The sequence below is a fragment of the Pimephales promelas genome, chromosome 21, assembly GCF_988280905.1.
Source record: "Pimephales promelas chromosome 21, fPimPro1.hap1.1, whole genome shotgun sequence".
NCBI lineage: Eukaryota > Metazoa > Chordata > Actinopteri > Cypriniformes > Leuciscidae > Pimephales > Pimephales promelas.
In genome coordinates, this window is record NC_142789.1 from 17808384 (window position 1) to 17833589 (window position 25206).

At 36.3% G+C, this 25206-nt stretch overlaps 1 protein-coding gene across 2 annotated transcripts in view; it reads right to left on the reverse strand.

Moving 5' to 3' along the window:
• Nucleotides 1-234: 234 nt before the first annotated feature.
• mapkapk2a (MAPK activated protein kinase 2a) overlaps nt 235-25206 on the reverse strand; it is a 31381-nt gene continuing 6409 nt past the window's right edge. The window contains exons 2-10 of one of the 2 annotated variants that reach the window (XM_039673599.2): nt 9588-9727; nt 3591-3655; nt 3398-3477; nt 3177-3303; nt 3014-3089; nt 2750-2874; nt 2531-2616; nt 2338-2415; nt 235-2219 (exon numbers count right to left, since the gene is read on the reverse strand). In XM_039673599.2, the coding sequence (XP_039529533.1) occupies nt 2070-2219; nt 2338-2415; nt 2531-2616; nt 2750-2874; nt 3014-3089; nt 3177-3303; nt 3398-3477; nt 3591-3655; nt 9588-9727 (927 nt within the window). In that variant the 3' untranslated portion in view covers nt 235-2069. Of the gene's footprint in view, nt 2220-2337; nt 2419-2530; nt 2617-2749; nt 2875-3013; nt 3090-3176; nt 3304-3397; nt 3478-3590; nt 3656-9587; nt 9728-25206 lie in introns of both variants that reach the window. The other variant, XM_039673598.2, reaches the window with a different exon arrangement.

Sequence of the window (25206 nt, forward strand, 5' to 3'; positions counted from 1 at the left end):
AATGTGAAATCAGTTATTAAGATATCTGCCATTTATTCAGTAGTTTGGGGGAGATGAGAATGATTACATGATTTGCATGATCAATTTCATAAAGTAAATGAGAGGTTTTAAGAGCTAAGTTAGTATGAGAATATAAAAAAAACAAAGACTTGTGAAAATACAGATCAAAAACTGTTCATACTAGGATTGGTGGTATTAACATAAATCTACATGTTTAAATGAGACACAGGCAGGTGGGTTTTTTGGTGTTTTAATCCAAAGTTGAAGCACACCAAGACATACGTACAGCAGTCAGATACTAGAAACAAGACAAATATCTGCATTTCCCTGTTAGTATAAAATTCTAGTCTGTTTTTCCAACCTATGATACTGTAGTCTTTGCTTTGAAAAATTAATGCATGAGGGAATCAAGTTTCCAGACTGAATAAAAAGATGCACTATCTTCAAGAGGGGCGCTGAAATCGGTTGAGAGATATCTGCTGTTTGAGAGTATACTCTGCATATTCAACATTGTGAGCAGTAAATCATGTCCTTTAAAAAAAGAGGATCAATCACATGACAAATATTAAGTATACAGTTGTTGTTTTTTTCTTTAAAAAAAAAAAAAAAAGACTAAATAGGAAAAATAAAACAAGCCACAACCTTTCAAAGTACATCAATCATTGCATCTAAAATCAATCCGTGTGTATGTGCAAGATTCCCTTAAACATTTCCAGAACATGAGGCCTTAAGTCACAGGGGGCATTTCTTTGTTCCTTTATAAAACATCTGGTACCTAAAGCTGCTCACATTCAAATACTTACTGCATGGTAGGCTTGGAAAGCACACAAAACACAAACAAAAACACACTGGCATAACGAAGAGTACGGTTTGACGGTTATCACATACAGTATGTTCATTCTACAGCCAAAAGAACAACCATCCTGATCACTCTCACAAAGATCCCGTTTCATAATTCATTCATTATACACTTAAAAAAATACAAACGGGCTTTGCTGTTCAGGGTGGTGGGTGAAAAAACAGTAGACTACATATGTCTACTGATTATTTTAGTAGGTATTTGTGAAACTAAATGCCAGAATATAGGTTATCATTCTTTACAAATCTCTGGTAACAAATATGCATAGGACTGATTCAAGGCAAATCAAAGCAGTGTGCACTTAACGTATTTCCAAGCATGAATTAAGCAAAGGCAGAAAAAATGTGCCAGACTGGCTTTCCATGGTCAGCTAGATCAATGTGAAAGTGGAGCAATGTGATATTTTTCCTCTCAATCTGATAACCAACATAAGGCTAATTGGATCTAAAGCTCAAAAGAAGATATTGTATTTTACTAGAGAGGACCCTGAACAATACTGACAGACAATTTCACAGTAAAGAACAGAGTGCGTTTACATTCAAAGAGTCATTTCAGAAATACATTTTCATCTGGACACTGATAGTGTCTCTTGGAACTAGTCTTACTGTAAAAGAGCATTCGAGAGCAGAAATGAATAACAAACATAATGAAGAACAAACAGGAAAGCTAGCGCTTATGCATAAGCTCCTCAGAACATGAGCAGCACAAAGGAAACTGATTAATCGTGCTATTACAGGGCAACTTATTTTACAAGAGGTCCTATAACTCCGAATGGAACATCATTAAAACAAACAGTGGTAAATCTGTGTATAACTCATGAACTCATGTACCAATCGCTTTTGATTTAAAAAAAAAAATAAAACAAACAGAAAAAGGAAAAATAAAATGCAAAAGAAAGGTAACTAAATTAGCATTCTGATTACCCCACTAAACACCATGTGAAAAACAGAACTCATGAACACTGTAAGGAGCAAATAAGTGGATGCCGGCTGCTTCACAACTCTAATTTGTATAGTCTTGTTTCATAATTGTACAGCCCCTCTCTTTTGGTAGCAAAGGGGTGTATTAGTTACAGATGTAGAGTGATTAAAAAGAAATACATATAAAAAAAACTCGTTTTAACGGAGTTATTGCTTCCTTAAATCAAACTTTTCAACTAATATAAGAGTGTAAAATGTGTGTGTGCATGTGCGACAGAGTGAACGTGTCCTTAGCAAGCAGGCGTCTCATTTTCAGGAGCCATATTATTAGCTTTCTTTCTCCTCTTCATCAGCAGCGGATTGGACGAGTCTTCAATCGTCTTGATTTTAATTTGCTCATAGTCGACTCTCATTGTCGCCAAGGCACTGGTCATTTCCTCCTGTGGAATACAGACATATTAACATTAATTAGAATGACGATATGGATCTGAAGTGCAGTGATTGCAAAAAATGTTCTGAAAATGGTCAGATGTTCTAAAAAGACTTTTTTTTCCTCACCTTGACATCCTCCCATGTGTCTTTCTCTTCTTTCAGAACACGGCTGGTGTGTAAGGGCGTCTGCGGTACCTCCATTGACTGCTATAGCCACGCAAAGCACCGTATAACATAGTAAGCCAAATATAATGTACAAAGGAAATCCATTTGTCTAAATCAACAGTGTCAGTAAAATAATGTTCTAATATTCACTCACATTGATCCAGGGGTGGTTCATGAACTCAGTGATGGTCATCCTCTGTGTTGGCTCAGTTTTCAGTAATGTTCTGATGAGCTGTTTAGCTAAAATAGGAAGACTGAGTCACTCAAATCTATAATCATTCTTAGAAATGTGCAACGCAAATGGCTTGAAGATGAAAGTATTCTAGGAACGGTTTCTCAATTCACTTTCACAAAACAGGAACTTGACAGATACCTTCCTCTGAGACTTCCGACCACTCAGGATTTGGAAACTCGTATTGTCCCATACGGATTCGTTTCTTCATACCAGGGGATATAGCCAATCCATGGTTGGAATAGAAAGGTGGGTAACCACAGAGCCTGGAAGTTGAATAAAGTTACAATTGCACTATATCAGACAGACACAAGGTCAGGAGTCACAAAACCCATTTAAATAAAGGCCTAGACAGAGAAAAAAATGGTGTATGCACATTACAACATACGAAACAGATTCACTTACAGAATATACATGATGACACCCAAAGACCACATGTCACAGGACTTGTCATACTTTTCTGGACCGAGAACCTCTGGGGCTATAACATGAAAAGATGGAAAGCTTTCACGAGTGGGAACACATCTAATTATCAACATCTAAGTAGTGATGATTATGATATTCTTACCAACATAATAAGGAGTATAGCAAGGGGTCGCCAGAGAGTTGTGTGTGGTCGTCTCCTTTGCAAACCCAAAGTCTGTCAGTTTGAGAAGGGCATTGGGCCTTTTAGAGGTATATAAGAGGTTCTCTGGCTGCAAAGTGGATTTACAGGCATATTCAGTTAAGAAAATGAGGAAGTCAAACAATTTCCCATCACTTCAATAGTGGTCATCATAAGACTCTTACCTTCACATCTCGGTGTGCAATGTTTATCGCATGTAAATACTGAATGGCCTCTCCTATACTCTTCATGATATCAGAAGCCTCTGAAAAGACAATGGAATAAGTAATCAGACAGACTGTTCAGTATTGTGAAAAGGGGCCTAATTACTATTTTAGTTGTTTCATATGCTTTGCAATGTAAGAGTAGACAACTTACCTCTCTCAGTGAATGCCTGGTCCCCTCTGTCCTGAATCCGACTGAACAGCTCACCCCCATCCATGCTTTAAAACACATTAAAAGCAAAAATCAGCGGGCATATTACAAAATACAAATCGCTTCATATTGGTGGAGATATTTTTTGTTTGATTATTTAAAGACAGTAAACTATTATGTGATGTTAAGACAGTTAAGTGGGGGGAAAAGTAAAATTGTATTATTATTATTACAATTATTAATAATTATTCATTATTATTGATAACATTTGAAAATTAAGTAGCAGTAAATTCAGCCAAAGTGGATTTGAAATAGTAGCTGTGGCAATGTTTCTTCTAAAGATTTTTTTATTATTATTATTATGTTAAACTGCAAGATAAGTGCGGACCTACCTCTGAAACTCATATACAATTTACTTTGTTCACATACATATAAAACCACATGAAGGGGGGATCTTTTCACCTTTGTCCCCATGCGATCATTGTGGTTATTTCCGACAAACGCAAACCACTGTTAGATGTGCAAGTCGGGTGAGCTCCATTTCTTGAAAACTTGCCAGTTGCGAGAAATTGGGTCATTTGGCTTAGAAAGACTTTCTCTTAACAGAAGAGGGGACGATGGGTGAAGAGAGATAAAAGGGACACAAAGGAGAGGGATCAGCATAAGACTGCATGGTTATGATTTTGTTAATGGGACAATGACTCAAAAAACAATATTTAGTCTACTTAATTGGTTCTTGCGCATCCATTATAACGGTCACATAATGACCCCCTATCCAAAAACGAATTTTATGAAGAAAACCGTCCTGTATAGAGCTTGTGTCATCTGGAATAATATTCCCATTGAAGTTCGTCAGATTTGTAATAAGCTGTCATTTAAAAGAAGTCTAAGGTGCTATGTGTTGATGTAGGTTTTTATATATTTTCTTTTTTTCTTTTTTTTTTTTTTGAGTATGATAATTGTACATGTATTTTTTCGTCTTGTCATGAATTGAAATTAGAAATTGTATGTATGTACGTGTGTGTGTTTATGTATGTATGTATATATATATGAAATGTGTATATGATAACTGTGATGATTGAAATGTTGTTGTTGTAATGTAAATTTTTAGAATGGACCCCAGGAAGACTAGCTGACTGTACAGACTTCAGCTAATGGGATCCTTAAAAATAAACCCCATTATTGCAATTAAGCATGGTAATAAAATTGAAAGGAGTGCACACTGTGCTGATAACCAAGTACATCTATGCAAATACAAGGAATCATACTGTTCTCATATCCCCACACTATGGCCCACGGCGTGAGAGGCGAGTTTCATTTCCACAGCTCACCAAGAACTGCAGTCAGTTTCACGTGAAATCATCAAACGCCTGACAGAGATAGAAAAACGCACTATGAGTTTGACTTAGACGGCTCACTGTGAGAAGGGGCTATGAACAACCACAACACGTTTCACCACTTTCAATCTCACTAATTCCCAGACACTTTGTCTCTCAGACAATCAATATATATATATATATATATATATATATATATATATATATACACTATAGCTGAAAGCATAGATAAAAAAAAAGAGTGTTAAGTGCTGAATATCGAAAGGCATGTGATTTATGGTGAAAACCACTAAAGCCCCACTATAGCGTTGGGTTGCAACAATTTCTGTGTGCAATTTTTCTTAGAAAAGCCATATTTGAAGCTGAAAAACAGCGTTGGCATTTTCCATTTCCACCACTTGCCGCACACTCAGTTCTGATGACCTGTAGATTCTGTTTCCTGCGAGGTGAGATGCCTATAGCCTGATTTCTTGTAATCCATTCATATTCTTCTATAGTCTATGATATACCTTCAGCCAACTTATCTTAATATTCGTACTATGACTAACAGCAGTGATATGTTGATGATTCTTTAAAATGATATCCCATGAGCCACAAATACCACACTATCACTCATGTCAGGAAGCTACTCACTCGCTCATTTTGGTCATACAATCAGGGAAAGAAGCAACGGTTTCTAAAGAAATACTACACTTCCCTATCTTACATCAAAATGATGTATGAAATCTTGCATCATCCATTAAACAATATTACTCTTAATAATAAGACTGGCAAAAAAATAAATGGACTGTAAAGCAGAAGCAAATGAACACTGATTTATTATTGTAGCATTTGTGGCATTTAAAGGGATAGTTCACCCAAAAATAATTTATATTTTTGGAATTTATACACCCTTATGTTGTTCCAAACCTCTATGAATTTCGTTCTTCTGCTAAACACAAAAGAAGATATTTTGAGGAACCTCAGTAGGGATGGGACGATATAAAAATTTCAAATCAGATTATCAGTTTTAGCACAGTTTTGTTAAAATGAGATGAAAGTGTTCAAGAACAACTTATGCCCACACTGAAAACATTTTTAAAAGGTTTATATTTAATAAATCTACAAACAAATAAAACAAGCAGCTCTATGCACTTTTTAAAGCAAGATTCTATTCTGTGGCATTTCCTTCTTTATAATGTCCGTCGTCAATAGCAAGGCATTATTACACAGCACATCCATGCATCACGCGCTCTCTCATTTCATTCAAATACAACTTGCCGTCTTGAGTCTTGTGTCCTCGTTTTTGATTGTTTTAAATGAAATCACAACATTGGATGATGGTCACACAAGATGATCGGCAGATTTGAAGTGTTTCCCCTTATTATAGCGAGTTTGTTGTGCATGTTGGGCAGACAGGGTGACCGTCCTCGATTAAGTTTCCCTCAGGACTTTAATAAAAACCAAAATATGACCACACCTCATATTTGGTTCTCTTAAAAGACTGAAAAATCTCCCAAGCACGGTCACTGCATTCCGCCATTCCTTCTCGAAAAAAGAAAAAAAAAAAACTTTGCACGCCTGCATCAGACTCTGGACATGATTTATAGTGAGTTATTGATATTGTGATAATCAAACACGGTTTTAATGATAATTAAATTTTACACAATGATACCAACCAGTACATTTCTAGTGGTTTATAGAGGTAATCGTCCCATCCCTAGACTAAAACAAAATAAAACAAACTGTGGTGACAGGTGCAGTTTCTGACTTCCTACTACAAGACAAGAAAATGTCCTAGTCATCTTTTATTTGCACAAGCAAATGAATGGAAACTGGGAGGTGTGATTTATTTCTCACATCATCATATCTGATATGGTTCAAGGTCACAAGCACATCACTTTGATCTTTTCAGTGAAAGCATGCAGTTCTGCTAACCAAATCATGTTGCATCTAGACAAAATGGTGTCATGAATTAACATACAAGAAGACAATAATCAGCATAAACGCAATACTAAAGATACTAATAGTAAAAGTTCTCAACCATGCAAATATTATGTATTCAGTGCAAGGTTTGGGCAAATATTCCAATTTTGGCCGATATGGTCAAAATCTTATAATCTTATATAATTCGATATATGTTACAATGTCATTTAATTTCATGATGATATATATGATTAAAAAAAATTGCTACAAATTGACATGTTTTGATCTTAGGATGCATTTTACGGCAATCATATTAACTTTGTACAAACAATATATAACAGTATTTAGTATATACATACTAAAACAGTATTTTAGTATGAATGCAACATTCATACTAAAATTCTGATTTCATGGGGACTTTATTTTATATTGCCTGCTACCTCATTGTGGATGTATTGTAAATAGGTGTATATACCCGTTTAAAAAAAAAAAAACAGTACTACAATTTCAACAGATTTATTCTGGACATAGAAAAGGTTTTGGAGCTCTTAACTTTGACCTGTCAACGTGCATCAGATTGAAGCATTTGGCTTTAATACGTACAACATGTAAAATCTACTCACAAAATTCTCACAAAATAATTTTTTAAATGTTTTAGCTTACCTCAAGGGCATCCAAGATGTAGGTGTCTTTGTTTTGATATTTTGTGCATCTTCAATTTTGATATTTTTAAGTCAAACCGTTCTTGTCCGTCAATCATATAATGGAAGTATATGGGGTCCACCTCTGAGCATGCACAGAGAAGTCCAAATTAAACATGATTTAATGACTCGTAAATGATGGCCTAACACACGAAACGAGCAGTTTGTGTGAGAAAACGAACAGTATTTATATTGTTTTTACAACAATGACTTACGCACTTTACGCAGCACACTGTTGCACTAATGTGAGGAGAATAATGAAGAGAAAGAAAGCAAAATTGGCTATTTATTAATTAGCCCATATATTAATTTCATTGACTCGCTCCATCATCACTGTTCTCCATATGTATTTAAGTTTTTAATGTTACTGTCTGTGTCTGTTGTGTCTAGTGCTTATACTCGCCAGCGCATAGTTGTGTCAAATATCAGATGTAGATGTCAGAGTCGCATTAAATCCGCCTTGGTTGTTCACACTGCGGACACATTCAAAAAAATCAGATCTGTATCTGATTCAGGACTACATATGAATGTGGTCTAAATCTGATTTAAAAAGATCAGATCTGGGCTAGATTTGAGTGTTGTTCACACTATCTCTGAAGAAGTCTGACCTGGTCACTTGACCCCCCAAAAAAATCCGATTTGGGCCACTTTTGTCTGCAGTGTGAACGGGGCCATTGATAACTGCTCGTTTCGTGTCTTAGGCCATCAATGTGTACTTACATTTACAAGTCATTAAATCATGTTTAATTTGGACTCTTTGAGGTGGACCCCATATACCTCCATTATATGACTGACAAACAAGAACGGTTTGACCTAAAAATATCAAAATTGAAAATACTGTGGAAAAAAAAAGACACCAACATCTTGGATGCCCTTGAGGTAAGCAAAAACTTATCAAAAATTAATTTCAAAGTGAACTATCCCTTTAAAATCTCTGACTTAATAATAGATCTATAAATGAACATTTCCATTTTTTTTAAATAAAACACTTTAACAGAAGTTCCATTCTTTCCTCACAAAACTCTTCTAAATAATCAAATCAGTAGTTTTTTAATTAAATTAATTATTGCAGACTTAACCAAATCATTATTATTTTATGTCATCATATGAGAACTTGCATCCATGCGACTTGCATTTTGATTACAGCAGGGGCCGTCCCAATGAAGAAATCTGGGTTCAACTGCCTTGCTAAGGACCACACAATGGTGGTTGACTGAGAAGTTTGGTACCAGCGAGCAATAGCATACATGTTGCAAAGTGTGGGAAACAACAGTATCTGGTTATGCAACTTAAAGTCTATATGATGAAGAGGTTACCAACTAAGCAAGCACGTCATCAGACAAGGGAATTTTCAATTCACTCAAACATGACAGGGGCAAATAGGTGAATTAGTGTTTACCGTAAGTAACCTCCAAACACCTGCTGGTAAACTTTTTACACGGATGAGGCAACGAAACCTTGACAACACATTACAAATGCGTTAAGGGGCTGTGTAAAAAAGTAACTGAATGAATCAAGGTTTTCATGACAATGCAAAGACACAATGCTCAGTGCAATGCAAATGTCAAGTCATTATATTGCTCATGAAATATTTATTCAAACTGTGACTAGCCAAATATTAAAACCGTTCAATTGACTTGACGTTTTGTTCCCAAAATAATGACTGTACTGGTACATAAAAAAATCTTAATGTCAATATTTAACTTGTATTCATGGCAGAAACAAATGCAAATTTTACTAACATGTTTTACAGCCAGATGGATAAGGGCCACAACGGCAAATAGGGATGATCCAGGAAATAAATACAGGGCCTGACCATAGTGCTGCTGATCAGCATTTACCATGGAGCAAATATCATAATCTAGGGTTGCTCTATGTAAACTGTTGAATGAAGAAGATGGAACATTCATATTCATAGAATTGTAAATTGCTTATGAATGGAAAGTGATTATAAAAAGGAAGTAAAATGTGGAAATGACCACAAAAAAAAATACAGGGCATTTTGATATCTATACTGAAGACAGCAGAAGATGATGATGATGGTGATGATGACTCACCACTCCATTACAATAAGAAGGCACTTCCTGTTTTGATAGAGATTCTCATAGACGTCAACAATTCTGACAATATGGGTACAGGAGGAAGCCCGCCAGTGCATCTCCACCTCTCGTCTAGCTTTGGGACAGTCATGAAGCATCTACAAGATAGGATGGAAATAAGCATTACAATCTGAAGTTTGTGAAAAACATTATTATTAATAATAAAATAAAAGCACAAAATAATGACATATGGGGTGGGGGGGGGGAGCACATTAATTATATATATATATATATATATATATACACACTACGGTGTGTGTGTGTGTGTGTGTGTGTGTTAAAAGCACAAAATAATATGACATATGGGGGGGGGGGGGCACATTAATTATATATACACTACTGTGTGTGTGTGTGTGTGTGTGTGTGTACAGTTTAAAAGTGCAGAACAACCACATATGAACAGGTGTCATTGAAAGGATTTCTGGTGTTTTGCCTCCCTCTAGGGGTAACAAAGTAATATGCAAGTCAAGGAACTGGATGATCAGACAATCCTGACAAAACTGATCAGATTCCAGTCCACAATGTATAAGATTGTGCCGATTTCTTTAGATGATCATCCTCTAAGGAAATGGGATTTAAATTGCTTAATACTTTATTTAGTTTTCACAATAAAATGATGGAGTGATACTCTTTTAATGAGTTTCATGAATGACCTCATTTATCCATTTGTAACGATTTAAATTTCACACGTCCCGTTTTTTTTTTTTTTTTTTTTACAAAATACAGCATGGAATTTACTGTAGGCAACTAGCCCAAATGGCCTTTCTATATTTTAAACGGATGACCTTTTAAAACATATACATAACATTTATATGGTTGCATAAAAAGTTAACAGCCAATTTCACTCCCAACTCACATTCAGAGCCCTGGAAATTGAGCTGTGTTTTATAAATGCTAAGAGCAATGACATTGAAAATGTCAAATATAGACTCTCAATCCCAAGACCTGACTGAAACGTCACTGACAGCAGAATGTAGTCCACTCGTAAAGCTAGTATCTTCTGAGGGTAAAAATAGCCCTCTTTCAACTCACTGAAAGAGACTTGCAGACTCTTGAAGACTCATGTTTCTGATATTTTTGCATTTAGGATGATAGGTTTAGGTTAGGATGATGGGTAGATAGCTTTAAATTATAAATTAATATTAGGCCTCTATGAGATGAGGAACACAAGATGCTTCCTATTATAAAGGAAACTCTGGAATAATATTCATGTTAATTCACACTTAAGCACTTGATTGAATGAGTATAAAATGGAAAGCACAAAGAAAAGGACTCATGGGATACTACACCAGCTATGTATGACAAGCAGTGGAAAGAATCCCTCTGGGATGGGGGGCAGGGCGTCCCCTCTTGTCCAGATAGCTGGCTTAGAGGTCTCAGGATTCCTCTTTTTGCACACCACCAAATCACACCAGTCAAACCGCTTAATTCTCACACCATCATACAGGGGGCTTAACAGCCTACTTGGCAGAGCTTTCAGGAACTTCTATTTGCTTATGCCAACCAAGTATAGTGATTCAGACCTACTTGACTAATGAGAGAAGATGGGTATCACAAACGTAAACGAAGATGTAAAAATATAAAAGACATGTAACATAGTGAAAATGCAGACACATCTGATGTCACTCACACAGACAGCCGTCACAAAGCCTCTCCCTCACCAAAACCATCTCTTCATAAGTACACAGACAGCTGCAATATTTCATTTCAAGGTGTCATTTCGCTCAGCAGATCACAAGTTGTTTGTTCATCTTGGTATAGAACATTCATTAGCCTTTAGAGTGAGGTGGACCTGAATTACTCCACTTCTAAAGCAAATGCTTACTGTCATTTCAAATACCAAAATAGGGGTTGTAAAATGTTTTTGAAATTTGATAGCATTTTAACAGATGAGACAACCTAATTGTTATTATATATATGACATACATCAAGGTCCATTTCCAGGCAATTGGTTGATAAAACATTGATTAAAATAAAGATAAAATTTATACAAAACGAAATTCACTTTAAAGAAGGCTTTTTGCTTTTCTGTTTGAGGTCTGTGAAAGTTTTAAAGCAGTCTTAAGTGCCACTTCAGAGCGCTCGCGTCCGTAACGGAGAACTGTAATGCCTGTAACTTTGTTTTTTTCTCAAAAATGCGAACACTTACCAGTAACAGTTTTTTTTTAAAGATTTATACACTCATAGATTTAACTATTTATATGTAATACAAATGATTTGTTATGATTGCAACCTTACAGGGTATTTGTTTGTTTTTCAATATGTTTTCCAGGCAAATAAGTGTTTTATTCTCATTCTGACAAAAGACGTTTGTACATTGCAATAAACACATGATCACTTTGAACTTTAGTCATTATTTATTTATTGGAAAAAACTTTAAGCTTCAATCAGTGGTCATATAAATAAATGATTACGTTATAAAAATTATTTTGTTAACATGTAACACTGGCTATGGTACCAGTCACCTTCTAAACATAGCTTTGCACTTCAAATAAAGATTGGATCCATCATATTGTTATGCCACCAGATGGCGACAAATGACTTAATAAAAAACATTTCTCATTGAATCGTTCATTCAAGAGATCCGTTCAAAAATTCTGATTCATCTATGAAACAATTGTAGTTGATTGAGGAATTGAATCATTCAAACCCAATTTTTGTTTTTTTAATAATTCAGATCAATTAAACATTTTTAATAAACTTCAGCAATTAACATAAATTATGTTGCTGTTTGTTCAGAATCGAGATCTCTATATTTATTCTCAAATTATCCAGAATTGTGTAGCTCTAATAAATAGCTTGAGTATGCATCATTTACTTCTATTTAAAGTAATGTGTAGAAGGTAGGGCCCGAAAGTGACTCAAACCCCTAAGTCCCGCCCTGGACGTATTACCTTGGTGAGCAAACTGAGCCTATAACACAAACATTTTTTTGAGTGGTAGCATACATTAATAAACTGTACAAAAAAGTGAATACATCCAATACATTCTCTAGCCAAGTAATTAGCGATGGACATTGGATTTTTTTTTTTTTTTTTTCACATGTAATTTTATGTTATGATGTAAAAATTACTTTTTTTTTTCTTGATAAAACTTGAAAGGAGGAAGGGGTGATCAGGAGACACACACATCAGGCCCTTTCACACAGTGCGTTAATTCAAAGAACACCTTCTGTGTGAACGCAAACACGACCTGGGATTGATGAGGGGGATCGATGCCGGGTTGGGAAACTAGTAACATTGCTGTGTTCATTCCTGGAACGCACGCTGTGTGAACAAAAGCTATAAAAATAAATACAAGCATGGTTTCTGGAGAGAGAAATTGCAGCTCATAAGCAAACTTAAGATGCTACTGAGACATTACATGTCACATCAATGTCAAGTGTCTTTACAGGATTTTTATACGTTACGGATTTTACGGATTTTTATTCCTCTGATTACGGAAAATTACTGGCAGTGCGAGTAAACAAAATTCAAACGAACCCGGGTCAAATTCCGGGTCACTTTATCCATGTATTTTCCAGAATCTTTGTGTAACAGGGGCTTTAAACAGATCTATTGTCTGAAAAGACTAACCCTGATTCCTTTGACAGAGATCAATTAAGATCCCATTCTTGGACCCACCGAAAATCAATGTGGCTGTTTTTTAAGTAACTACAGACCTTGTAACATTTTAGAGTGCCATATACAATCCACTGCAAGAAGAACAAGATCAAGATTGCAAGAAACTGTGCCAGGTCTGCGAAAACACTCAAGGTATTGTATCTAGATCTGAAATAAACCACAGTCAGGTAGTTGAGACACCTTATTGTTCAAGCGACATGTAATCATATGGTGAGCTGATGAACGGAAAGTGTTGCCAAGCCAACATAGACCAATTATTGCCGTCACTGGTCTAATTCCTGCTTTTTTTGTAAAGACCAAGAAGAAAAGCTTGAAACGCATCCCTCAGAAACAAAAGACAAGGTTTGATCTCTCTCAAATGCCATGGCTACTGAATGGCAATTTGCAAAACAGAAAAAGCACATCTGCTCAAATGAAACAGTGACAATTATGCACCAAACTGAAATTTCTTCTCCAAAAAAACAAGTGCCATTGAACTTTTCATTTATTTGGCTCTAACTTTGCATAAAATTACCATTAGAGAATCAGGGCCTGAATTTAATTTTGGAAAATTCAGAATCCCAAAGCACAAATAAATCAATTTAAATACAAATTAAATAAAGAGTGCTTTAAGTTTTCAGGTAGGTCTAACAGTATTCAGGTACAGTTTTTTCTTTGATTAACATTGGCTGTTGTCACTTTAAGAGCTAATACACGGATCCAATATAATGATACAAATGCATTTCCTTTCTCAACTTTTTACGTTCACTTAAAACATCACCATCTGTGTTTATGTGAATACTAAACAAAACGAGCATTTTTACATCATTTTGTGTGTTTCTGACAGTTTAAGTGATGCAACGTGCTTGTACAGAAGATCGGGGGAAGTGAAGCCATGTGCGCAGAGAAGACGCGATAGCACAGAATCCAGCTCGCCGTTTGAGAAATTATGCCTTTAGAAATGTTTCAAATTACTAATTTGGTCTGGTAATCTGTGTAGATTAATCTGTTCATTCAACATCATGTTAAAATTGCCACTTTTTGGGGCTGAGCTAAAACGTGCAGTTTTTGGTCACTATTAATCGTGATAAGAAATTTTCATTCCGTCCCATCCCTAGTTGCCGCTTGGTTACAACTAACAAATATACAGACCTTTTCAGTGGGTGCTTAAAGGGTTAGTTCACCCAGAAATGAAAATTAAGTCATTAATTACTCACCCCCATGCTCTACCAACCCCGTAAGACCTTCGTTCATCTTCGGAACACAAATCAAGATTATTTTTTTATTAAATATTTATTTTTATTAAACGAGACTTCCTTAGATTTCCACGACGCATGCGCGAGAACTGAAGTGGTTGAAGGAGATCGCAATTCTCGCGCATGCGTCGTGGAAATCTAAGGAAGTCTCGTTTCAGGCCAACAAGGAAGAAAAGGAATAGTCGAATAAAGTCATTATTTTTGTTTGTTTTTTCGCACAAAAAGTATTCTCGTCGCTTGATAAACTTATAGTTGAGCCACGGTAGTCACATGGAATATTTAAACATTTTCTTCATTGACTTTCTGGGCCGTCAAGAGCCAGTCCCTTAGGCAGCCAATGTGGTAGTGAGACAGCTCTCAAATTTAATCAAAAATATCTTCATTTGTGTTCCGAAGATGAACGAAGGTCTTACGAGGTTGGTACAGCATGGGGGTGAGTAATTAATGACTTAATTTTCATTTTTGGGTGAACCAACCCTTTAATAAACTGGTTAACTTTATATCCATAAAAAAAACACTGATGAACTGTAATAACATGCGCTTTAATTCTGTAACCACCAGAATCGCCCGTGACTGTAAGCTGGATCATGAACAAAACCATTAGTACTACAGTCATTTTTATTTTTATTTTATTTCTATTGGTCATCTGAATGCTATATTATTTGTTACACCATAAGTTTAGATTGCACTGTCATTCTGAGTAAGGTTAAAGAGTATTCATGCTGTGACTGTGTAAATAAGGGAAAACTGCGTCATGAAGGGTCTGAAGGTGCACTGGGTGCAAGTAGCTTGCGTCACACAAACAGAGATTTGAAGGGCAGCCACCTGTCCGGCCGTAATACAACTAAAACATATATACTAGACTGTAGTGACTAAGATATTAGATGTCATTAACTAATCTCCATGGATCATTGTGAGTGACAGGGAGGAAAGGACATATGGCAGGCGATACAAGCTTTGTTTTGCATGTGAAGGGGGATATGAAAGAAGGTGTGGTGTCACGTGTTGTGTCTCCATGGAAACATGTGGAGCGTGCTCCGATTTCACTGCCAAACCCCAAAGCAGCCTTGATCCAGCTAATGTCCTGACAACAAACAACAACAACCATCTACGACTTCGACATACACCAACAAAGGAGACTGACAGTGGCATTCAGGTACAATGTTCAGGATAAACATACAAAGTCTAATAAGTTAGTCCAAATATGCTAAAACCAAACTTAAGATGTTTACATGGCATCTTAAAGAAAGTAAATAAAAAGAGAGAGTTGTCATCATTTACTCACCCTCATGTCACTCATTTTGTGTTCTGTAGAAGAAAAATTCATGTAAAAGGAACATGAGGGCGAGCAAATAACAAAACATGGATATAACAAGTGTTGCATTAGTTCCAACCCTCCAACACATACCAGAAGTTTTCAAATACAGGGGTTGGACAAAAAAACTGAAACACCTGGTTTTACTACACAATAATTTGTTAGAATGGTGAGGGCCTCATTTTGCATCCAAATACAGCACCAATTGACAGATAGAAGTCCTTCACAGTGACCAGAGGAATTATGAGCCGTTCCTCTTCCAGAACAGTGTCCAGGTCACTATATGATGCTGGTGGACTCGCTCCTCCAAAACACCTCAATAATATTCAGATCTGGTGACGGTCAGACCATGGGAGATGTTCAACGTCACTTTCATCTTCATCAAACCCTTCTGTCACAAGTCTTGCTGTGTGTGTTGGTGCATGATCATGCTGATACACGGTTTGAGCATCAGGTGCTCATGATCCTCCAGAAGGGTTTGGTAGTCCTCGGCAGTGTCGTGTCCATCAAATACAATCAGGATTGTCATGATATTGGAGCTCAAACCATCACTGATCCACCCGTGCTTCACTCTGAAGATTGGCCGCCAGGCATATAGATGTGAAACCTCCAACATTGGCCAGTGTTTCAGTTTCATTGTCCAACCCCTGTAGTCCATCTATGGAGAGCCTGGCCACTCCCTATTAAGTCCTATTTTACCGAATTTTGGTTGTAGTTCCACTGGGGGCGATCACCCATGAGTGCAAAATGAATGTCTATGGAGCTAGACGTCTAAATTTGTCTCTTTCACCCGATTGCCGTTGAGAAATCTCCGATTTCATTGTAGGTTTAGCAAGTTCAACATGGGTTATAGGTCGAAAGTTGAATGATCGAGTAGTTATGTCCGTTCGATCTCTTACAGGTTGAGTTGTTGCTGCCCATAACACGCTAGCATTCTGCTAATGAACACTGGTTGGTCAGTGAAGGACTGATTACGACTAGAGATACCGCTTGATGGCACCGTGGCAGTATCTCTGGTCGTATGATGTCATTGACATTTTAAAAGACTTTTTAAAGTAAATAAGTGATTCTAAAAAAATCTAACACCCAACAATGTGTCATTTCTTTCCATCTCGTTTCGAATACAACATTCAAATTATATAGAATTATAATTATATTAATTTTATAGATATATACATTTTGAGAGGTATAGCTCCATAGACCTCCATTCATTCTGCACTCGTCCTGTGAGCGCCCTCATATGGAACAAGAGTGGAACTGCAACCAGTTTAGAAGCCAGAAGTTTACTGAGAGAGGGAGTTCTTCCCTTATTAGACATTCTCAGGTTGAAGCTAAACTCTGCAGGGCAGTGGCCCTCCAGGAACTGAGTTTTTCACCCCTATTATTCAGTGTCGTGCTCTTTTAGTTGTCGCTTATCTGTTTGATTTTGCAAAGGGACACATTTAGACATTTAGTCACATTTCGCTGCTTATTTTTAGATATTTTGACTGGAAACAACCAGACAAAAGGGCCAAGTAAGAAAAGCATTTTTGCAGTGCAGTACATTCATTTATTGTGCATTTCTCTATATCATTGGAGATGCAGTGCACATAAGTAGGGACACTGTATCAGAACTAGAAGGAAAGTGTGCCTCGCTCTTTTGTGTCATTTCCTACACAAACTCGTGAGAGCCATCAAAGAGGAGATTCACAGGATTGCAGGTCAGTGGTGGAGAAATCAATTTAAATGGAGGTAATCTGAGAAATGATGCTCACTTGATAACATCTTGCTGTGTGACCTCTAACCGAATAATTTCATTCAGGATTACCAGTGTGGTTGGATGCATTGATGACACGCATATCCTCATAATCGCTACTGTCGAAAATGAAATGGATTACTGTATGGAATGGGAGAAGGCCAGATGAAAGGCTAGAGATATGCCGTAGCCACCATCACAGCTGTTAAATACAATTTATTTGGTCATTTTTATTTACTACAAATACAAAAGCAACAGTAATTATTTTTCCTCTCGGATTTTACTATTCTTCCAATATTGTGTATCTCTGCTTCATCTATCAGTGATGGTGCAGGTCCTCTGCCTTCTTGCTGTTGGCGGAGGAGAACTCAAATGTTAATTTAATTAGCCTAATTAAAAAATGTAACAGGCTGGATTAGAGAACACATAAAAATCGAATATTCGAATATTAGTTTATTTAAATGACGTTTAACGAGAAAGACGTTATTTTTAAGTTTAGATTTTTTTTTTTTTAAGTTTGTCACACTTTAAGCGTATTATTAGGAAATATACACAAGAAGCTTACAATATATCCATTTCTTATAGTTGAAAACAATGTGTAAACAAAAAAAAAGAACAAAAGCATTTAAGCTCATGCAGCGCAAAAGGGAAAAAGCTAATAAAGCAGAGTGCACCAATTATTGTACAGAACGTACACACTCGAGTCAGTCAGCATAATATTGTTATATTATTTCATGTTTATGTTGAGAAAAACAATGAGCTAACCCATGCTCGAGTGAGAAAACGCGATGTGCTGCCGCTGACAGTCGTGAATGCAGTGGTGGACAGCTGTCTTTCCTCATTCGACTGCTCTTTGGATTTCTTCTCATTGTGGTGATGACACTACAATAACACAGATTCATTCATTAATTTGATCAGAAGTAATTCCATTTTGTAAGATCATTTAGTTCGATAATTTTCATCCAAGTAATTCCAAACTTCGCGAGGCAGACGACAACATTATGAACAATAAAAGTGTTTGTACTACTCTAACTATACTATCAAACAACTATGCCACAATCAAATTCTCGCAATCCTTAATACCAGAACATGTGCAGGAACATCATGTCCATCTGTTATCAGTGTTTTTCCTTCATCCGCTCAGTGGGAGCACGGCAGATGTGGCCCATTCACCTTCCTGAGGCCCAGTACAAAAGATCCCCTCCGCAAGCACACAAAAGAGTGGGGTGAGGGGTTTCTAGAGGATGGGAAGGGAGGGCTGGAGATGGAAGGCCAGCATCTTCCACCTGCTTCTGTGTAGGAAATGAGACGACGACAGCCTTCAAGCCACTTTAGTATTAAATACTCTTTGTCCCTGTGAATGTGTTTGAGGAATGTGCACGTGTGTGTGTGTGTGTTGACAGACTATTGCTCATTGTGATGACTGGCCAGCCACATGTCAGAGTAAACATGTTTGTGTCAAAGTATCTTGATCTGATTAAAGACATCTGCCAGCGACCCCTGCTCTGACTTAGTTAAAAAGGAGCTTTGTCTATGACATATAATAACAAAAGACATCACAAATTACATCCTCATATTTTTCAGAACTGATTTCCTGTTATCCGAGTCATTCTCATCCCATTCAAGAACACATCCACCAGCTTGTAACACTTACGGTCACTGCAGCTCTTATATGTGTTACACCTTCCTTGTTTTCCTGTGACAGTTTAGGAGTTTAGGGCCAGACACCCGGGCTTATGCTCCCATTAAGAGCTGTAGAAAGTGAATTTGTCTGGAGTTCACGCCCTTGCTGCCAAAACAACATGTTATCTGGAAACCCACAACAGCACTTAGTCACCACAGGAAATGGATAACAAATTAACTTGCTTGTGTATCTGAAATTACTTATTCGCAAGATTGTCACAATGTTTTGAGAGTGGCATCTTTATCTAAATGCACTAATCCCCTAAAATACAATGTACCAAATTATTTTTAATTGACCACTGTAGGTCAAGGGCCAGAATGAATTAAATGTCATTATACGAGGGCCAATAACTGTATAGTTAATAAGAACACATACACAATACATGCTCTTTACAGAATTACAGACACTTTCTGTCTGACAAGTTAAATAAGGATTTTTCACACATTTGTATTACAGAAGCAAATCTTATGTTGATTTAGGATTCTTATCCTATCTTACAAAATCTCATCTTATCTGTAGTTAGGAAATCTTAAACCCCTCCATCGAGTTTGGTAATCAAGCAACCAACTATGCACAAACAGTTGCTGTGATGTAAATCCGAAAGACCAAAATAATAGAAATAACAGATCAAAATGGAGAAACAAAATAAGAGGTGCTTTTCATTAAGTAAAGTTTTGATAAGCTTGGTAGAAAAGGCAAAGCCTAATCCTTTGTTTCATACGAGTCAGAAATTATTTGTCAGAGTGCAGCACATCATTTCGGTGTTCACAGAGTCTTTCCACCATCAAACATCACTGTTCTTCATCTTGTATCATTAAAAAATGTGACGTCATTCTCAGACAGGGCTATTATGTGTTAAAGATGGCGTTGGGCACAACGTGAAAGCAGAACGGAAACTGCGCTACTCATTATTTTGTGCTTCACACCAAGTTTGGACTAATGTCTGAGCAGCGCGAGCCGATCTTGATCAAGCGACAGTTACACAGTGCAAAGATCCAGTAAAGAAAGCAATTGAATTCGCCACACAAGTATTAACACTGCTACAGGATCTAGTAAGAAATGTATTAGTTATTATTAACAGATCAAACAGCACTGACGTGGAAACCAGGAGAAACATTGTGCCATGAATGAACTAGTAGTTATATAGGCTTTAGGTCAACAGATCAGCAACATTCACCATGGATTTAATGTAGTAACGCTAACTGTAACCATGAAAGTTTGGCAGGTCAGTAAAATGCTTACAAGTACGTCACATCTTTTTCCAGCACCAAACTCAAATATCATCATATTAATGTGATGACCAAAACATTAGTTGTTCATCCTTCAAAGATACCCCCACTTATAAAACAAAAAGGGTTCAATATGTAGTAAACCACACACTTATTTAAAAATATTTTTTATTTATTTATTTATTTATTTTTTAATCAAGGAAATATCTCTGTAATCTCTCTTTTTGATGTATCGAAAATGTACCGAACCGTGAATTTTGTAAACCATTACACCCCACTTATTATAGATATTGATCTACCTCAAAGTTTGCCTTGATTGTTGTGTTCACACATTTTGTAATATTTTATTAAAGTTCAAGAGTTTCTTTAACTGTCAGTTCTGTCAGTAAAGTTAATGAACGAACAAAGGGAACAGAGACTATTACTCACTGCTCTTGACTAAAGAATTTTTGTAGCTTTAATAAAGATTAGTCTATATATAATGTATAGTTCATGCAGCGCAGACTGTTTGATAACTTTATTCAATTTCTGTATCCTACCTGTTAAGAAAGGAAGGGCACAGGTAAATATGGCATTTATTATGGGTTTATGTGAGGATTGCTTAAAGTTCATTTAATTTAAAAGCTGTTATATTTTTAAGCCTAATAAATATTTTAAAAGTTGATGGCTTTCAATTGTAATGATGGAATCACTGTAATGTTGTATGGCTATAATTAACGTTAAAAATGTGGGGGGTGTCGTCATTTTTATCCAGAAATCAATGGTTTATTGATCATTTTAGGTGTTATCAATCATTTAGTTTTGTTGCTAGTAGTAGTTTGAGTTGAGAAATACACATTAATACACAAAATGATCACTAATCTGTGTGTGCATTTTTACTTAAGAACCAAGCAATGTGACTCATTAAACCATTTGTTTATTATATCGCAATCGCAATATTGACTTCAATAATCGCAATATGACATTTTCCCCAAATCGTGCAGCCCTAGGAAGCAGATAGTTTTGAACACTTGCTGGTTATGTATTGTCTCAAATATGTATTTTGGATAATTTTTAACCCCAAAAGCGCTACAGACTGCAGCTTTATAAAAAAATTAAAAAAAGTCTACTTGCGCTTCATGTTTAAACTGACAGGACTTGCGCTCATACATGCACTCATGCTAAAACAAACATCCCCGGCCCCACACTCACATCTACACACACGTCAAATACACATGAATGATTATCAGCCTGTTCACGTCGGCCCTATTTCGACATCGGAACGATACCAATGTGTAAAAAATTGACCATATCGGCCGATATAGTGCACCACTACTGAAGATGCTATACGATTCTCATGTTACAAATAAAACTTTAGCACATGCAAAGAAAGCCACCGCGATACAATTATAAACAGATTATTTGAGTACATGTAAACACAGAGGCCATTACATTACAAAAAAAAAAATAATGAAAAAAATATTTTTTAGTATTAAATATTTAGTGAATATTAAAATCAGACAACACTGGGATGCACCAACACACCACTCAGTAATATGTCATCTAAAAGTTATACATTAACACAAAGTTAAAGAGAAGTCACACTAGAGCTCTCATTGACTTCCATTTAGAAGCATTCAAACACTGGAGACCGGAAACAAAAGCACATGAGAGGAAGTTTCGTCTTCCGCTGTGGATTTAGTTTAGTGAACTCCGACCTTAAAAGTTTGACCAATTGAGAATTTAAACATCACAATGACCTTTCGACTGAATTAAAAAAAAATTGCAATAAGATCAATGCATGTCGCATTAAAAAAAACAATCCATGCTCATTTCATGCTGACTTTAACCAGGTTTAACAGCATGAAATGGCTCTTATCCTAAATTGTTAGCTAGGAAGTGAACAAGGAGCAATTTCAGAAACCTGTAGTTTACAGTCAAATTTTAATGAAAAGCCACAATTTTCACCAAAGACAAATATCACTTCGAAGTGCCATTTCCTTCACATAACAAAATTTCTCCACCAGGTGTCCTTACATGTAAAAGAATGCATTAAACGGTTAGAAGTTTCACTTCTTCAAGTCTGCCAAACATCCTTCCCCCACTTCCTCCAGTTGACTATGCAGTTATGTGTTGAGACATTATAGCTCGCTAATCGCTACCCTGACCCATTTGATTCCCACTTCTCATAAATGCGATCTGAAAAACTGCCACCAAATCTGACACTCCACTGATGTAATTTCCCTGTTATCAGATGACATTTCAGTGTAAATCACCTTCATTGAGCTAATGATAATGATCCTATCAGCAGTCATGACTCTCTGCTTGCTTGGCTAAGTCATCTGTTTTCCCTTAGGGGTTTTCCACCTGTCTCACTGGTTGAAAGATGGGAAACTCCTTAGTGAGTGTGGTCAATTCATTTCCATAAATGGAGGATGGGATTGCTCCTATCCAAGTCTAATAAGCTGATTTCATACTCATTAAGATGGGTTTCCAGAATAAAAACCTTCTAAATAAAAAAAAAAATCTTTACTAAAATGAATAGGGGTGTAAATCGGAGCCTTAAAGGAGTAGTTCACTTAAAAAAAAAAAAATTAAATTTTGCTGATAATTTACTCACCCCCATGTCATCCAATTTATATTTTGTTTTTAGGTTGCCATCATAATAACTGGCCAGGGACAACAAATGCAAATTAGCCTGTTGAGCTAACTCTGGCTCATTTACAGTTATTTTACTGTCAATTAATGAGCACTGTCCCTGTAAAATAAACAATTAAAAGAAATGAAATCCAAGATTGTCCACATCTTTCTTTCTTCAGTCGAAAAGAAATTAAGGTTTTTGATGAAAACATTCCAGGATTTTTCTCCATATAATGGACTTCATCGGAAACCAAACAGTTCTGCGTTTCAGTGCAGCTTCAAAGGGCTTTAAAAGACACCAGACCATGAATAAGGGTCTTATCTAGGACCCTTCACCTCGAAAAAAGATTTGTTCATTTTTATGAACGAGTTTGAACAGGAGAGTCACGAACGCTCATCACAGAACAGAGCAAGGCGACCATTTGAGATTACAAAACTTAAACTTTTATTTATTTTTTAAATGAGCGATCGTTTTGCTTGATAAGACCCTTATTCATCGTCTGGTGTCTTTGAAGCTGCACTGAAACTCTCATTTGGACCTTGAACTGTTTTGTTCCCATTGAAGTCCGTTATAGAGAAAAATCCTGGAATGTTTTCATCAAAAACCTTAATTTCTTTTCGACTTAAGAAAGAAATACATGGACATCTTGGATGACATGGGGGTGAGTAAATTATCAGCAAAAGTTTTGAAATTCTGAAATTCTCTGAACTGATCCAGAATTGTTGGAGACAGAATAACAACACAATATCACATACATTAAAAATGAACTGTTCTTTCCTGTATGCCAGATCTATATGCATAGCGTGCCAAGTTGATGCTTGATCTTGCAGACTGCTTTTCTCTCGCGTGTCACCTGACCAGTCTAATCGCAGCTTTTGCGATTACAAAATTGTAGCTTTTGCGATTACAAAATCGTGTTTATCGCAAATGCAATTAGGAATCATTCAGCCCAAGTCAAAATGTAAAAAAATAACCACAGTCATGATATTTGGTTATACCACAACAGTTTCTAATTCACATCATTTTCCAACCTAAAATGTATTACATAATCGTAATTTTACACGTCGATAAAAATAAAAGTCACATTTAAAATGTAAGCTATTTTATTTGCCAGTTTACCCACAGCGTTGGCTTACTACTGAAAAAAAAAAAAATACAAAATTCATAGACCGAAGGAAGTAAGCCATTTGTAACCATGTCAGCCACAGCCACTTTCATATGAAGACCAAATGCAAAAATACCAGGTGTCTCTTCCACAACCTACAGAAATGTCATAGCAACCCCCACCAAAGCCATAATACGGATGTGTGAACACTGCTTAGGTGGGCTGATGCGACAAGCCTTTTTTTTAACATGTCCAGAACTGCTGAGGATAAATTGATTAAAATCCCTCTCATTTTGGTTGACGATTAATTGCGATATAAATATTTATGAATAACAGCGGTTAAAATGGAGAATCACAACTACGAATAAATCCATTTCACTGATTTACAAATCTTGGCCACAAATTTCTTTATCATAAGTAACACAAGCATGCTTCTTTCCTCTTCCGGCCAACATGCAAAAAAAGCCTATTTATAACCAAAAATCATGAATGAGCAGAAAGCTCTTTAAATGGCACACAAGTCAACAGAAGACATCGCGTCTAGAAAAAAAAAAAAAGATTGATCTTTTACTAATAGCTGCTAAGCAGTCAAATGACTCAATTATACTAAACTATAATGGACAGTTTTTTTTGAAGATGAATCTCAATACAAGCAATTAATAGATTATATAAGGGGAACCAATTTCAGACACAGCCTTCAATGAGGATGAATCACATGCCTTCCTTGTTTAAGAGGTTGTAAAGGACACTAAGCAATGTGTCACAAGCTTCATTTTGCTGAAAAATGTCATTATCTTCAGCCTTTCTAACACAGATTGTGTTTTCTGGTCCATCCAAAGTGTTTGTGTAAACAAGCTAACATGTCTCTTGACATGTACTGTACATACCCTAATCCCTTTGGTGATGTATTATTGAAGAGCAAGCTGAAGCAGACTTCATTGGCCTAAATCTGACCTGATTGTGTTCAGGCCTACACAAAAAGCAAGTTAGAAGATGGGGGAGGTTTAAGATTAAATCAAACAGTTTCATAA